At 41.7% G+C, this 17,120-nt stretch overlaps 1 protein-coding gene across 1 annotated transcript in view; it reads left to right on the plus strand.

Moving 5' to 3' along the window:
• SCUBE1 (signal peptide, CUB domain and EGF like domain containing 1) overlaps window positions 1-16,004 on the plus strand; it is a 213,886-nt gene extending 197,882 nt beyond the window's left edge. Inside the window, exons 16-23 of the mRNA XM_048501625.1 lie at window positions 1,924-2,130; window positions 3,032-3,193; window positions 4,057-4,224; window positions 5,699-5,860; window positions 8,246-8,443; window positions 10,982-11,134; window positions 12,990-13,069; window positions 13,703-16,004. Coding sequence (XP_048357582.1) covers window positions 1,924-2,130; window positions 3,032-3,193; window positions 4,057-4,224; window positions 5,699-5,860; window positions 8,246-8,443; window positions 10,982-11,134; window positions 12,990-13,069; window positions 13,703-13,855 — 1,283 coding nt within the window. The 3' untranslated portion in view covers window positions 13,856-16,004. The remainder of the gene's footprint in view (window positions 1-1,923; window positions 2,131-3,031; window positions 3,194-4,056; window positions 4,225-5,698; window positions 5,861-8,245; window positions 8,444-10,981; window positions 11,135-12,989; window positions 13,070-13,702) is intronic.
• The last annotated feature ends 1,116 nt before the right edge of the window (window positions 16,005-17,120 follow it).

A 17,120-nucleotide genomic window follows, 5' to 3' on the forward strand; every position in this document is an offset into this window, starting at 1 on the left:
AGTGGTTAATTTAAGTAAGTGTGGTATGAGATAATACTGTTTCTGTTCTCGCGGTCCAGTAACAATCTTACTGCAATGGTATTAAGCTATTCCAAGTCAAAAAATTTTTAATCAAATCTCAACCCAAGCTTAACCCCAGCAAACCTGCAATGCTCTTTTGCTTATCAAAGGATATCTCAGATGCTTGTAAATCGCTCCATGATCATTTCGTTACCTCCACTTGCTGCCCAAAGAGGTTACATGTATCTTCTTTTTTATTGCCCCAAGCAATAGGTACTTGTCAATTTGTAATGCATTGAAGTCCACAGCTTTCATGTTTTCCAAATCAAAAGATTTGATAATCCACTCGAAAGATTAACTGTCCAGTCCAGGCAGAATAAAAGTAACTCCAAGCCACGAGACAAAAACAAATCTTGAACAGAAGATTTTAGCGAAAGGCTTTCTCAGTTCTCTCAAGTGTCCACAAATTACATCAAGAACTCTGCAATCACTGCACCTCACAGCTGAAAAGAGTTCGACTCTTATCAAGAGAGCAAATAAATCAATTCGCTTGTTGCTGTCCATCATCTTGAATGCTTTTAAGTTTGGCAGTCTTAACATCCAATTAGTGCCATTCAAACAACAACCAAAACAAAACAAAAGGCTTCTCTGTTTCGTTTCTTAGTAGAATTGTCTGTCCTTCAGTACAAAAAAAATCTTACTGCAGATCCAAAAGAAAAGCTTAAACAGGAGAAAACAAGAGTAGAAAATTTTAAAAGGGGTGGGATGAACAGGGCTTTCTCTTCTGCTGAAACGGTATACTTACTCTCATTGATCCTGAATGTTAACAATGCTCATGAGTCAAAATAAACCCAAACTAGCCCAACTGTTGAGTTAAAGGTTCTCAAAAAGGCTGAGAAGGCCAGAGTGTGACTCTTTAACTGGCTGTATGCCCCTTTTCGGTAGTGTGGCCAGGAAGTAATGAGAGCTCAGGCCGAATGAGATGCCCTGTCTCAGGAGCGTGGACAGATACTGAGGTAAATGATGGGATCAAAAACATCTTCAAAATGGGATAAGTCACGTGTGTGGAAAAAGCCTAAAAGTTAAATGGAAAACATCTAAGTAATGCATAAAAAGGCTTTTTTAAAAAGTTCTTAACCAACTAAGAATGCCTTTAGCATAAACTCTAGTAAAATGAATGGAAGTTGCAAAAGCACAGATACTATGCAAGTGTGTTTTGTTTCAATGGGATGTGCTCAGGAAAGTGTTCAGACAGCTCAATATTTCCCATACTTCTGATAGCTGAGGTTTCTTTTTCTGAATTAACATTGGATTCATAATATTCACTCTTGTAGCAAATAAATGTTCCAACAGCAGTAACTGATGCAGTGACACAATGGGTGCCTGACGAAAGGTTATAGTGGCTGATCTCTAAGGCCAGTAATATCCAGCTGCAAAGTGCATTGAAAGTGGATTGAAAGTGCATTATTCTGCATGTGCGGAAGGGACCTAAATCAGGTATTATTGGATGTTGATGCATAGACACAACAGAACAACTGCCAGAACAGAAAACTAATTAAAAGGAAGCAAACTCAGAACTTCAAAGGAGGATTTAGTTAGTTAGCAGGTTCCTTAGGCTCATTCCGCACATGCAGAATAATGCACTTTCAAACTGCTTTCAGTGCTTTTTGAAGCTGTGCAGAATAGCAAAATCCACTTGCAAACAGTTGTGAAAGTGGTTTGAAAATGCATTATTTTGCGTGTGCGGAAGGGGCCTTAGAGAGACAGCATGAAACATTTTCACAAAGTAAAGTGTATAATTTCTGTCAAGTCCCAGTTGGGTGTCCAGACTGATGTGACTGTGAAAACTTGGATTAAACTCTGGCTCAATCTGTCCACTCTGGAATCAGTTGCTTCCAATTTTCCTATTATTTCTCCACCTAGATACTTGTAATGTTGACTGTTTACAAAAAAAGATGGAGCAGAAGCTACAGACAGCTGTCAAAACCTTGAGGAAATCTATCAACAAACAGCAATTTTACATTGAATTTTCTGGGACTGAGTATGAGGTGGCTCAGAAGGCAACCAAAGCGGTTCCTGAAGGACATGGACCATGTAGTGCAGGGCAAGTGCAGCAGGATGGCAAGTGTGGTAAGATCCAACGCGTGGTGCGTGACACTCGAGTGCATAGAATTTGCTCTGGCACAGCAGCCACCAAAACGACACTTGCAGGCCTCTTTGGTGCACATAAGATCTAACTGCCATAAAGCTTTTCCTGGGCAGCATCAGTCACAGATGTACACAGAATTTTTGTTCAGGTTGTATTTGGGTCATTTTGTTCCACAATGCTCATTTTCTTTCCAAGAGTTATTATAGATTCTGTAGTCTCGGAGAACCAGCAGGGTGTAGTGCTTAAAAGCAGGTGGTCTCTAATCTAGAGAACTGAGTTTGATTCCCCACTCCTCCATATGAGCACTGGACATTAATCTGGTGAACCAGGTTTGTTTCCCCACTCCTGCACATGAACCCTGCTGGGTGATCTTGGGCTGAGAGAATCACAGTTCTCTCAGAACTCCCTCAGCCCTCTGAGAGAATCACAGTTCTCTCAGAACTCTCTCAGCCCTTCCCATCTCATAAGGTCTGTTGTGGGGAGAAGAAGTTTGTAAGCCACTTTGAGACTCCTTGCAGTTGGGAAAAGTGGGTTATAAATCCAAATTCTTCTCTTGTTCGTTGCTTTCCATAGGTTTTAGTAGGAGCCTATGCCCATCCCTACCATACACACTTTGATACCAAAGTGTCTCACCTCAAACCCAGAGGTCTTCCCTGCCAGATCCCAAGCATCTAAAAGGTACCACTCCCGCCCTAGAGTCAGTTACCATTTTCACAAGTCGAGCAACCACAGGCAGGATAAGTGTAAGCTTTCTATCTTTTGCAGAGTCCTCAAATGGAATCTGGAGAGTCTGATTTAAGGTCTTATGCACTAAAAGTTAAGAAAAGTCTTAGTAGTAGGTATGAAGATCTTTGATTTTTATTTATTATTTTATATTCCCAGTTACCTGCAGCGTGGGCACCTATTATAGTGGAGAACATAATCAGTGCATTCTTTGCTCACCTGGAACATTCCAAAACACAGAAGGACAACTGTCTTGTGAACCATGCCCAAGCAGTGAGGGACAGGGTGTAGCAGGTGCACAGCATGTGTCAGAATGTGGAGGCAAGTAAAATTTGCTTATAAAAGTTGTATTCAGAAATAAGGTACGGCAGGTAGGTGTGGAAAGAGGAAGAGATATTGTGGGCAGGATGATTCATAATTATTCTAGAAACAAAATGATTTTTAGTCAGTTACATATCAGACAAGAGGGCAAGGCTATCTTCTGGTAAATAAAATTAAAGTGATAGCATAACACTGAATGTTAAGCATGCGTAACTGTTGTTGATGTCAGAGGAGAAATTATCAGTACGTGCCCAGTTCTTCCTCTGACACCAGTCGGGCACAACAGCTGTTCCCTGGTACATATTTGTGAGAAAGTCCCAGTGGACTCCACAGACATAAACATGTATAGCATTGTGCTGAAAAGTATATAGCTTCGGTCAGATCTATTCGAGTACTGGAGCATTTAAACATTTACAACCAAATATAATACTTTTTTTGTATTCTGTAAGTGTCATTTGATGTATATTGAGTGCCCCCTCTGAGAACCATAGTTCACCAGTCTATGGGTTGGATCCAGACTAAATTGACAGCTTCCGCCAGTTCCCCTTTCCTGCTGCAGCCCTTCCCCTTGTGTCATTCCTCTGGGTCCTCTATCCCCCAGAGTCAGCCTTTCATGGAGACCGGTGGGCTGCAGAGAGAAGGAAGAAGCAGAAGATTCCATCCAACAATTAGAAAATTTAGTCTAGATCCAACCCCGAATGTTTTAGACACTCTCTTAATGCTAAAGAGCTACAGCCATTTTATACCTGTAAGTAACTGGTAATCATTGCATTCAAAAACATACATGGTATATCAAATGCCTATGTTATATTTCCATTAAAAAGTTAGGTTGAATAATGCAACAGAACATTTTCAATTTCTAGGGCAATGTTCTCCTGGATATTTTTCTTCGGATGGCTTTAAACCTTGTAGACCATGCCCACTTGGCTCGTACCAGCCTGAAGCAGGAAGGACCCTTTGTTTTCCATGTGGTGGAGGACTAGTGACAAAATATGAAGGTGCAGTCACGTTTCAGGATTGTGAAACAAAAGGTATGTTTGGAAAGTGGGACTGACAAATAGTTTTCTGGCATCTCCGCCTGGACCTTGGAGACCTCCGCCATATCCCAAGTCTCACTGACTTCTCCCCACTCCTAGTCTTTTTTTTTTCTTTCCCATTTAAAACATTATTCTCCTTCTACCCTCCTATGTCAAAATAAAGGTTTAAAGTGCATGAAAAAGTCCTGTAATCACTCAACTGTGATTATATTGTTTTCTCCCACAGGGGCCATTTATTACCTAAGCACTACTTTTCACAATGGTTTTAGCTGCAAAGGAGTTTGCACCCCTAGAGTTCAGGCAACAACAGGGTTATCTGCAACTCAGCTCTAGCAGCAGATGCTTCCCTCTTCCCAACCGTCTTCCCTCTTCCCTGTAAGCATGCAGTAGGAACTAAAAACAAGCTTTGGACAGACAATGATGATTCAATAACCAAACAGCCTCAACTGGAAAAATACTCACACACCCTCTTCGGCTCTTGTTTCACCCATCCCACACAAAGCCCTTCTGTTAGCTTGCTCTGTTTGCATGCTCCAGCAAAGAAGTATAAACAAAGGTTTTGTGACATATGTGTTCCATAGAAAGCATGTCCAAATCTGTCACTTGCCTTAGCATTGTATTCTAAAGAAATCTAAGGTGTTATTTTATTTGCATGTATTTAAAATTTTATACACCATTTTTATTGTGTGCACAGTAATTTCATTTTAAAAATTCACAATTTCACAAAAAATTCCACAAATACACAATATAATGTGTTGTATTTTAAATACTTATACCAAAGTATAAATAGTTATACCACAGCCAAATGTTGCCTTCAGGCAAATGGATAACATAAATAAGTGGCTGAGACTAAAAGTTCTTCATAGCTGGCATTACCTCTTTACAACATACCTCCTGATTTTGTGCTCACTGTAATTTTTCACCTCCCTCCCTAATTCTATCATCATTATTATTGTTGAGCCTATTTTATTTTTATTGTTATCCACTAATATCTGGAGCTGATTTTGCATTGAAAATAAATATCGAGTGACTGATGGAAATACTTATACCCAGCTCCTTGGCAAAAAAACCTAGTTCCTGGGCAGCTAACATAATTGAAATAATTGAAATAATGATAATCGAAAAGCTAGGAGGCAAGGAATAAAAAGTGCAAACCACAAGAAAAAAAAAGCCCAAAAGTCTAAAACCAAAGACTACAAAACAAAAGGAGGAGGAACAAACCTAAAATCTTAAAACAATTTTAAAATATCTTTATTCAGCAGTGAAGAGTCAGTGATGTGAACCACAGGCTGCCGTAAGATACAACAGAATGAGTTCAAAATGCTGAGCTCAAGATGGTCCTGTTGTTTCCCAAGAAATCCTATATTTCTTACAACATGTAACTCTGTTCATTTTTATTCCACTCTTTGTGGCTTCATTTTTAATGTATTGAACAATAGGGGAAATGACATGCCTTTCCACCACACAGTTCATTGTTCTCCTGGCCACCACTACAACTCTACAACCCACAGATGCATCCGGTGCCCTGTCGGAGCCTACCAACCTGAATTTGGACAGAACTATTGTCTTGCCTGCCCTGGGAACACCAGTACAGACTTTGATGGCTCTACTAATGTTACACACTGTAAAAGTAAGTTTCATTTGTATGAATTAATTGACCACACATTTATGTACAAATACAAAGTTGTCAGAGAAATTGTGTCATTATTATTGCAATCCCTAGACATAATTCGCTAAGGGTTTGGAATGTCCAACAATGAACCCCCAACCAATGGGTCCGCAGGACTCCCATTGGTTGGAAGTGTGTCCCTCGCGTTCTAACCATCCCCAAACCTCCCTTCCCAAGACCTGCAGACCTTGGGAGGTGAGGTAGGGGGAGAAGCACAAAGGATTGGGCCCCCCCCCACCTCCCTTTTCTGTTTCCCAAGCTATGCAGGGGAAAACGAGGAGACTGGAAAACAGCCCAGTCCTCCATGTGCGGCTCAGCTAGGATCCAGCTCCCTTCCCTGTTTCTCATACTGCACAGGGCTTGGAAAACAAGGGAGGGAACAGCCCTCTACCCCCACCCAGCCTAGAGCCCGTTTTATTTCATTTTAAAATGGGTTTTACTGCTAGTTTGTAATAATTATCAAAGCCCTGTATAATCTTCAATCTTTTCATTCTGAGAAAAACCTTTTTTTGTGTGTAATGCAGATCTACTTATTAGAAAAACAAAAAAAGCTTAAAAGGGGGGAAGATAAGAAAAGGAAAGACTAATGAGGGGGAAAAAACAAAGAAAAGAGGGAGGAGGAGAAGAGCCTGTTTCCAAGAGCTCAACAGCTCACTCAGCTGATTCTAGATTGTTTCAGAACTGGTGGGTCTGAATCCAGACCTCTGCAGTTCACCTGTCAGATGTTAAGATCCCCAATATCTGGGGAGGCGAGAGCGAAGGACAAATTTGCTCTGCAGCTGGTAAAATAGCTCCTATCAGCAATGTGTAGCCTGGGAGCACTCATAGACTCAACCAGAGTGAAACACCATTTCATTGGAAGTCCCACAACCATTTTGTTAAATCAGAGGTCTGAAAAACCATGTGGGTTGTCTGATGCCCTAGGGGCCTTCAACCTAAGGTAACCTTCATATTTGTAATGTTTAATCCCCACTTGTACGTGTGTACATCTTAGCATGGGCCTAGAAATGATAGATGGCGTCTGTATCAAACTAATATTAAGTGGCAATGAGTCACACTAAGGTAGTGATGGTGAACCTTTTTGAGACAGAGTGCCCAAATTGCAACCCAAAACCCACTTATTTATCACAAAGTGCCAACACGGCAATTTAACCTGAATACTGAGGTTTTAGTTTAGAAAAAATGGTTGGCGCCGAGGCACACATTACTCGGGAGTAAGCTTGGTGAAGCAACTGTGCAACGCTTCGAATGGGTGAATCACGACCCTAGGAGGGTTTACTCAGAAGCAAGCCCCATTGCCAGCAACCGAGCTTACTCCCAGGTAAAGGATCATGCCCAAGCAAGGCTAGATGTGTGTGTGCGTGGGGGGTGATTTTCTGCCCCCTCCACATGATGAACTCTGTTTACGTGTGCCCACAGAAAGGGCTCTGAGTGCCACCTCTGGCACCCGTGCCCTAGGTTCGCCACCACTGCAAGGAATGTAGGGCAGCTTCTCCATCAGTCATGGAAAGCCTATCCCAAGAGGAAGTAAATTGGAGGTCCCTTTCCTCCAAGAACAGCCTCTTCCCAGATATTTTGATCTTAACTAATGATCCAGATCTCCAAAACAATAAGTAATAGATCGACTCCCAACTAGTTCTTCCTTATCCTAACAACTGACTGAAATGTTCTGCACTTATTCAATCATGTCAAGCACCCAACCATAGTTCTCATTTCCAATTCTCCCCAGGGTAATATTTCTGATATGTTTCATTCAAACAAGAGAAATTCCCCTTCATAGTACAGACAAAGATTTCCTTTTCACACCAGCTTATCTCTGGAAACATTAATTTTTATTACTCTCACATTCCGAGGCCAACACCCCGTCCGCTCCCTTGCATGCCACCCCTCACTCACTCCCATCCTCTCCCTCACTCCCCTTCCCTTGCATGGCACCCCTCCCTCCCCCTCCTCTAGGGTGGGCCATGTCCCCCTCCCTTGCATGCCACCCCTCACTCCCTCCCATCCCTTCCCTCACTCCCCTTTCCTTGCATGGCACCCCTCCCTCCCCTTCCACTAGGGTGGGCTATGTCCAGATGCCGGGCACCCACCCCCTCCCTTGCATGCCACCCCTCACTCCCTCCCAACCCCTCTCTCACTCCCCTTCCCTTGCATGCCACCCCTCACTCCCCCTCCACTAGGGTTGCCTTTCTGTTTCTATTGCTCCATAGACTCACCTTCCTGCACCTTCTCCTTGTCTGATTAATTTCAGATCTCTTAAATTACAGGACCTCCACACACATAGCAATTTAGGTAACAGTCCCAGCATGCCCATAGCTCCAATCTCTTCTCTTTTCTTTTTCATAGATCAACAGTGTGGGGGGGAACTTGGAGACTACACAGGTTACATTGAGTCTCCCAATTATCCGGGAGATTATCCAGCCAATGTTGAATGCACATGGAACATAAGCCCACCACCAAAGAGAAGGATTCTCATAGTGGTTCCTGAGATATTCCTTCCTATTGAAGATGAATGTGGTGATGTTTTAGTAATGAGGAAAAGTGGTAAGTCATTGTATTGCACCAGAAAAACCATGCAAGTGCCTAAGGATCCATAATGGATGTAACCCAGAAGTAGACTTCACCCATTTTAGTACCCTGGATATGACTCTAGGTTCTCAACCTTCCTAATGCCGCAACCTTTTAATACAGTTCCTCATGTTGTGGTGACCCCCAACCTTAACATTTATCCATTTTACAGATGGAGAACACTGATGCCGAGAGTCTTAGGCGACCCCTGTGAAAGGGTCATTTGACCACCAAAGGGGTCACAACCCACAGGTTGAGAACTGCTGCTCTAGAGGACCAGTAGCCCAGATAGAGATTAGACATTGAAGGCTCTAATTGGATGGAGAGCCACATTTGCTACTGCAAACTCAATGTCTTGTACATGCAGAAGATGGGAATGTGCAATAAAAGAGCATGAATGAAAGTGAGCCACTCGTTCAGTGGTGTATAGAATCACTTCTGCTCCTGATAAGCATTCCCCAGCACTTCTTCCAGCCATGAAGCCATTTTAGTTCCTGTTCTCCATGATGGTGATTACTGTGATCATCTGCAGCCATGTAATAAGCCCAACATTACCATTCTCAGCTTCATTTTCATCCCCAAACCTTATATTTTTGGATCCCATGCAAGCAAATAAAGATTCTTGTTTCTCAGCTGAGAAATTGAAATGAACATGGGTCTAAAACAAGGTAAAGCCATAGTGTATTCAGATAGGAACTAAAATGCCTCAGGCACAATTTAACTCAGCATTGTTTGGGCCTAAGTAAAGAAGCGGCTTGGACACCCATCTGTCCTTCATCACAGTATTCATGAAGTCCCATGTATGGGTTCTGCACCTCTGCAAAGCAACTTCAGAATTATCTAGAGTTCTAGCCCAAGAACTGCTCACACCACTGTCAGTCCAAGATTCTGAGGCCAGCAGGGTTGCATTTGTAAAGCTAGTGACACCAAAATTTCAGGGTATCACTTGGAGACTGTTCTGATGATTCCACCTGAGTTTGGTGAAGTTAGGTTCAGGGGGGCCAAAGTTATGGACCCTCAAATGGGTAGCCCCCATCTCCTGTTAGCTCCCATTGGAAACAATGGGGGATGGGGCACCCCCTTTATGGGTCTATAACTTAGCCCCCCCTGAACGAAACTTCACCAAATTTTGGTGTCGCTAGCTGTAAAAATGAACCCCCTCCAAGCCAAAACGTGGGAAAAAACACAAAAACACAAAAAATTCAAACAGACCCGAAATTTTTGGATTTACCCGAAAACTCGGACACATCCGAACATGTTATGTGTCTAATTCGAGCATACAGATAATTGTATGCCAAAAAAAAATCTGAATCCGAATTGTAACAAATTTTTAGGGTATTTACCAAATTTTTAGGGTATTTAGTGGGGATGTGATGCCTTACAGTCTGCTGTCCCCCTCCAATGTCCCCATTTCCTCCAGGGGTACTGATCTCTGTAGTCTGGAGTTTGGTTATAGTTCTAGGACAGGGGTAGGGAACCTGCGGCTCTCCAGATGTTCAGAAACTACAATTCCCATCAGCCCCTACCAGCATGGCCAATTGGCCATGCTGACAGAGGCTGATGGGAATTGTGGTTCCTGAACATCTGGAGAGCCGCAGGTTCCCTACCCCTGTTCTAGGAGAACTCCAGGCCCCACCTGGAAGATGGCAACTTTAGATAAGACTACTGTCTTTTTCTTTTTGCTTCTCAATCCACCTCTGGCCTTGTGCCTTGCCTCTGTCCTGGGATGCATTGACTATGACCATGCCTCTACCACACCCTGTACCACAGACTTGTAGCCTATCTCACCTTGATTGTGGTTTCTTCCATACAGCCTGACCTACCATCCACCTCCATGTCTGAGAGTCCCACCTCAAGGGACAGGTCTCCCTCTCCGTTCATATCCCCAGGGAAGAGAAGGGATTGGACAAGAACCTACAAATCTCTACTTCAGTTTGCCTTTCTGACTATTTCAAATGCAGAACTGCAAATTAGCTAGATCCCCATTATACTCAATCACACTAGACTGAGATGTTCACTTTTCCCCATCCTGGGGAGGGGCGAAGCTGTCTTCAAGGGAGGGACTTTAATCACTAATTTTCTGACTAGAGCTCTTGATTATTCTGACATGGCTGCTGTACAGGCACAGAACCTGTGTGGTAGCTAAAAAAACATCAGTTAAAGGTAAGAAAACCGTCTTCCTCATCCTTTATCAATTGCAGGGTTGCTGGTTGTAGATTAGAGATCTAATTTCTTACTGGAGATATTCTTTAGTTCAGTGGCACAGCATATTCTTTGCACACAAAAGGCCCCAAGTGTTCTGTGCCTGGTATTTCCAGGTTAGCAAAAACCTCGGTTGATGCTTAGGAGAGTGCTTCCAGTCAGAATACCCAGCCCTGGGCCAGATGGAATAATTGACTGAAGGCAGCTTTATATGTATATTTACTAAAAATGCTAGAGTTTGCGAGGTCTCATGCACAGCATTTCTTAGGAATGAGAAGAAAAAATTTCAGTAGATTTCTTTTTATCCTGTAGCTTCACCCACATCAATTACCACCTATGAAACGTGCCAGACTTATGAGAGACCAATAGCATTCAGCTCCCGGTCACGAAAGTTGTGGATTCAGTTTAGATCCAACGAAGGAAACAGCGGCAAAGGATTCCAAGTGCCTTACGTGACTTACGATGGTAACATTTGCATCTTTTTTTTCTAATATAAGGCTCATTCCGCACATGCAGAATAATGCACTTTCAAACTGCTCTCAGTGCTGTTTGAAGCTGTGCGGAATAGCAAAATCCACTTGCAAACAGTTGTGAAAGTGGTTTGAAAACGCATTATTTTGCGTGTGCGAAAGGGGCCTAGGTGAACATGCAGCAATAAATAGTCTAGAGAAGAAATAGTTTCAGGAATAAAAAAGCAATGTCAATCTTGTGTCCTTATTGGTTAGAACTGTTGATGATAAAATGTTTTATGTTCTTCATCTGATAATTTTTCTGCACCTGTAACAATTTGTGTGTGCATTTCCATCTGTGAATTTTTGTGTCACCATCTGAGAAGTTTCCTACTGTTTGTACTATCTTTTAAAATATCTTGCAGTTTTATTTTTTATTAATTTATAGTTGTTTTACAGTGCAATCCATAGAGGCACAGTTCTGCAGTGGCTGGGAACATTTAAAACGGAAAAAGCAAGCAAGATTTAATGTCATGCTGTCTGCCCTGCTAAATGGCAGGCTTAATAACCTAGAAACATATAAAAGGTTATGAAGTTGCAATACCAGTCAAGTTGAAACATTGTCTCACCAGTTATTATATTGCACTATATTTGCCAAAATTATATCTAAATATGTCAATTTACATCCTCTCTTCCAACCTGAGTTAACAGATTTGATTAGATTAGATCTCCTGCTAAATAACTCTGATTCTATGTATTGTTGAAGGCTTTCACGGCCAGAATCACTGAGGTGCTGTGTGGTTTCTGGGTTGTATGGCCACGTTCTAGCAGCAATCTCTCCTGACGATAGAAACAGATGCAGGCGAAACATCAGGAGAGAATGCTGCTAGAACATGGCCATACAGCCCAGAAACCACACAGCACCCCAACTCTGATTCTGTTTTCTTGTGAAGAGGTTGCAAGCTTTGTTATTGAAATAATTCAGTCAGTAGCAATTTGTATTTATTTTATGGTCGGTCGGTCGGTCGGTAGGTCGGTAGGTCGGTAGGTCGGTAGGTAGGTAGGTAGGTAAAATGGAAAATCTGCCTGCCCAACCTATTTCCACCCAATGGGCTGCACCACACTAAAATACGATGTAAGTTGTCAGGTGGTGTCGAGGGCATTCCCAGGCCAATAGCTTTGTGGAAACCAACTAAACTCAGCTCCACCCCCCAGCAATGCCCCCAGACTACCCCCACCCATGCTGATGCAGACTTCTGTGATGGAGGAACTTGGCCACATGGCTCCTTCTGGGTCCAGGAGTGGCACAGTTGTGCAGTCCCCACCACTAGCATATTAACCCCTCTACTGGTGCATTTGTTTCGCATGCTAGCGGAATGGGCACCCACACTTCATGCCACCTCCAAGACTCCATTCCTCCTCTTCCCCCACCCCACCCCTATGGATTTCACTGCCAGATTATTACAGCTGTATAACAGAGTGTGTTTTTCAATTATTTTAATGGAAAATATTTATCATACTTTTTTATCTCATATAAACTTCCCTTTTCATCACAGAACAGTTTCTCTGGATGAGTCTTACTGACTTCAATAAGGCATATAGGTGCAATATTTCTTAATCTCTTAGTTATGGTCAAAAGATTGAAAATACCTTCTGTTGACTGCTGACTGCCTCCCATGAGAATTCATCTTCCTATTTGCATGATAAATTTAGTAGTTTACCTGTTTTCTCTGCACAAACATTATTTCCATTAGCTTCTCTGGAGGATTGTTTATTTAGAGAATAGTAGGAAAGGATACTTGCTGGACTCAAGTTGCTTTTCATGAGGTGACTGAAATGTGGTGCAATTTTTTTTCTTGTTCGCTTTTCAGAAGATTATCAACAGTTAATAGAAGACATTGTTCGAGATGGTCGATTATATGCATCGGAAAATCATCAAGAAATTTTAAAAGTGGGTAAACCTTAATTCAGCAATGTACTTGTTTAGATCTGTTTTTTTTAGACATAATAGCTGGCATCAATATTTGATTAGAGAACTGTTTAAAATTCCATGTTGGGAAGAGCATGATAATCATATGGCCAGCCGGGGGTAGGGAGAGGTGAAACCAAATCTATCTGCTGCTGATCACTATCACTATCAATCACTATCACTATCAACAGCAGATACGGGAGCATCAGTAACGTAGGAGGGTAGGAGGTTAAGAGCTCGTATATCTAATCTGGAGGAACCGGGTTTGATTCCCAGCTCTGCCGCCTGAGCTGTGGAGGCTTATCTGGGGAATTCAGATTAGCCTGTACACTCCCACACATGCCAGCTGGGTGACCTTGGGCTAGTCACAGCTTCTCGGAGCTCTCTCAGCCCCACCTATCTTACAGGGTGTTTGTTGTGAGGGGGGAAGGGCAAGGAGATTGTAAGCCCCTTTGAGTCTCCTGCAGGAGAGAAAGGGGGGATATAAATCCAAACTCCTCCTCCTCCTCCTCCTCCTCCTCCTCCTCCTCTTCTTCTTCTTCTATTAAATGTTAAGCCAAATACATGCTTGCTCTTGCTCAATCTCAATACAAACCTGTTTGTTTTCTTCCACAGGACAAGAAACTGATTAAAGCCCTTTTTGATGTGTTGGCACATCCACAAAACTATTTCAAGTACACAGCGCAAGAATCAAAAGAAATGTTTCCAAGATCATTTATAAAGTTATTGCGATCAAAAGTTTCTAGATTTCTACGACCATACAAATAGATTCTAGTGCTTTTAATTTTTTTGGTGTACTTTGCATTCCTGTCAAGTATTGTATGATCTCCGACAGTAGAAACGTTTTTGCTAATCTGGGGACTCCTCTGCAGTTTTTTATTTTAAATTGTATATTGAAGAATAACTATAATGATTTATAATCTCAAGTACACTGAATGGTGTGGTGTTTTTTTTTACATCGGAGAAAAATAATTTTGGATTCCAGAGTTCATCCAGTTGAAGATCCAAATATCGACACTAGTTTTTCTTCAGTTTACCATAGGAAGCATTCCTTTTAGAAAACGTATGTTCTGAATCTTCGCTGGAGGAGGAAAGATTTTCTTCTCAGCAAAGAAGAAAGCTGTTCATTATGGTCAAAGAAACTACCTGAAAAGAAGAGTTAAGAGAGAAAGGAGTACATAGTATGAATAATATTTGGATTTTGAATTGCACTTGAATATGTGAAATTTTATGTGGAAAATCTAAATTTCACTGTTTCCGATTGGCGGTTTTGTGGAGACTTTATTCTAGGTATAAACAAAAAATGAGGAGGCGGGAGCAGGGGTAGCATAATTATATCTCTTTTATCAGGCATGTAATGTAAATCAGGGTTAATGCTTCTGGAAAGATGATCTGATATTCCATGATCTAATATTTTATCAGTCCTGCTGTCACATTCGTTTAAAATAATTGTTACAGTATGATAGAAGAGATTCAAAGGAAAAAATCGTAGCCAGTTTGCTTGCCTTTGTGACATATCTTAAAAAGTACAATACAGGTAGATGATTCTATTTGTGGTCATGTTCCTGTTATATCTGTAGTTAACCTAAGTACTATTCAGTGGATGCGGTCTTTTCTAAGAAGGTCTATCCAGAGCTCTGCTGGTACAGGACAGGGAGAGAAGGAAGGGAGCAGAGTTATGGCCACTTTGGAAAGTTGGGGGGAGGGGGTGTTCAATGAGTATCCTAGGTTCTTTCTTCTCCCAAAGCAAGAAACATTGTCCTTGCAAACTCACTTCAACTTTATAGGTTTGCTGCATTGTTTATCTACATCACATTGCAAGATTATACAATTTCTTCAAGTGCTTGTAACTTCTATTTATCCCATACTTGTAGTAAATTGAAATTGTGTGATAAAAGGTTAGTTTTCAGGGTCCAAGATACTGTTTTTGTGATGATCCTTAAAATAGGTCAAAGGGTGGTTGGGTAGTGTCTGTTTTTGTGTGGTGAGTATGAAAATTGGTTGGCCCCTTCTTGTTGAAAAATGTGATCTATTAATTTATAGTCAATATGGCCACCTATGTTGCTATAAATGTTTTTCTTGATTATAGCAAAATACTGATATTGCACATATTTCAAATGTTGTTTGAAAAATCCTTTCAAGAAGAAAATATTCTTCTCATGGCAAATGTTTAAGAAATTATGATGATTTGTAGATATCATTTTCACTTCCTTTCTCCCAAGGAGCTCAGGGTGCTGTGTTCTCTTCCCACTATTTTATCCTCACAGCAACTTTATGAACAGTGTTAGGCTGAGATAAATTGATTGAGCTGCCTAGGGAGCCTTATGATTATAGGTTCAAAAGAAAAAGAGAGAGAGTAATTACGATAAAAAGATTATCATCAATCTGTCCATAAATACAAATAGTAGGATCCTATAACCTCATTTTGTCTTGGAGCAATGTGGGGAAGGGAGGAGTTTAACCATTCAATCGCCACTCAGTTCTGTTCAAAAACTGTTTCCCCCCCCCCCCCGCTCTGCTATTATCATTAAAAAGGAGAAGATTCTGTAACTTGCTTTTTCCAGAGGGACTATGTACTATGTTTGTCTTCAGTGGATCAAATTTCCAACAGCTGGATAATAGATTTGACTCAGCATATCAGAAACATGGAATCTGCCTCCTAATGCTTTGGGCACCACAGTTGTCAGTGTTGATCATCTAAACATTGGGGAAAACAGCGGTCAAAAAACTGGGGCGGTTTTGGGTTTGTTTGTTTGTTTGTATATATAGAACAAGTCTATGAAAGGGAAAAATTAGTAGGAATTAATTCTGTGCTGTTCAAAAGAAAAAGACCAATCTTATTTGACTATGTAAAATCTTTAAAAAATCAAATCTCCCCCAAAATTAAAGAAATAGAATTAACACAATACCTGATGAACGCCTGTTTTAGAGCTATCTCTGTTGCTTTGACATATGGCTGATTAGGATGTTTGATGTTTTTGTTCATCAGTTGAATAGCACTTCCATGTTTGATCAGAGTCAACAATGTGGTAATGGAGGCTTACAAAGATCCTCCATGTTCAGAAGGAGTATTTCTATTATGTAATTGTCAAATAGACTCCCTTAAATTAATTAAGCTTTTAACTGTAATATTACCTTAGTCCACCAAATTACAATAACATTCTGCATTAGAAAAAAGGTCTATGTTAAAACTCTACAGAGTACTTTCAGAAGCATCCCCCTCCCAATTGTGCCAAGGTGACACCCCGTTGCAATCTATCTAACCAAAAGCATAAAGGAAGGATTGCATTAATATTCAGGGCTGCTCCAAGGGTTTTTGCTGTCTTATGCAAACTATGACTTTGGTGCCCACTCGGATTGTCCACTTTTATATGGGTGATCTCCCAGAATTTTAAGTCATCTGCAGACTACACAGCTCTGCAGCTCCCAGCTTCTTTCACCCTTCTTTTCTTCTCTCAAGGGATGGGAGGGCTGGCTGGCCCCCAAACACGCCCAGGGACAGATTCTGAATGCTAGGGTCTACTGTCATAGTGCCACTGACTCCAGTGACAATGGAAGCAGGCTTGATAACCATAGCCTAGTTGTCAGACAGATACACCCCACGCTGCCTTTTGTTGTGGCCAATTCATCCCCACAGACAGATACTGAATAATAGAGCCTCTGAAGTACTGGGGGGAAGGCAGGTCAGGCAAGCAGATCCTGGCCACCACTCAGCTTCATTGGCAACCTCAATAGTCCCACCAGACTGGCCTCTGTTTCTTACCAGAGCTAGTGGCACCACTTGTAAATGCCGCTTCCTGTATCTAGTGGCCTGATACCGAGATTGGAGACAGATGTTGGGTCTTGAAGCCTGCCACAAGCCCCCTTTGGCGCTTCTCCAAAATGGAAGTCCATGCCCTGGTGGATTCAGATTGCTCTCACTGTTTAATGCACCCTAGTGTTGTAGAGGGTCTGGATCTACAGACTATACCTTTAAAAAGGACTCTGTCCTTTAATCAAATGGACGGAAGCCCGATGCGTGGGCCCCCGGTAA

The sequence above is a fragment of the Sphaerodactylus townsendi genome, linkage group LG06 (assembly GCF_021028975.2).
Source record: "Sphaerodactylus townsendi isolate TG3544 linkage group LG06, MPM_Stown_v2.3, whole genome shotgun sequence".
Classification (NCBI taxonomy): Eukaryota; Metazoa; Chordata; class Lepidosauria; order Squamata; family Sphaerodactylidae; genus Sphaerodactylus; species Sphaerodactylus townsendi.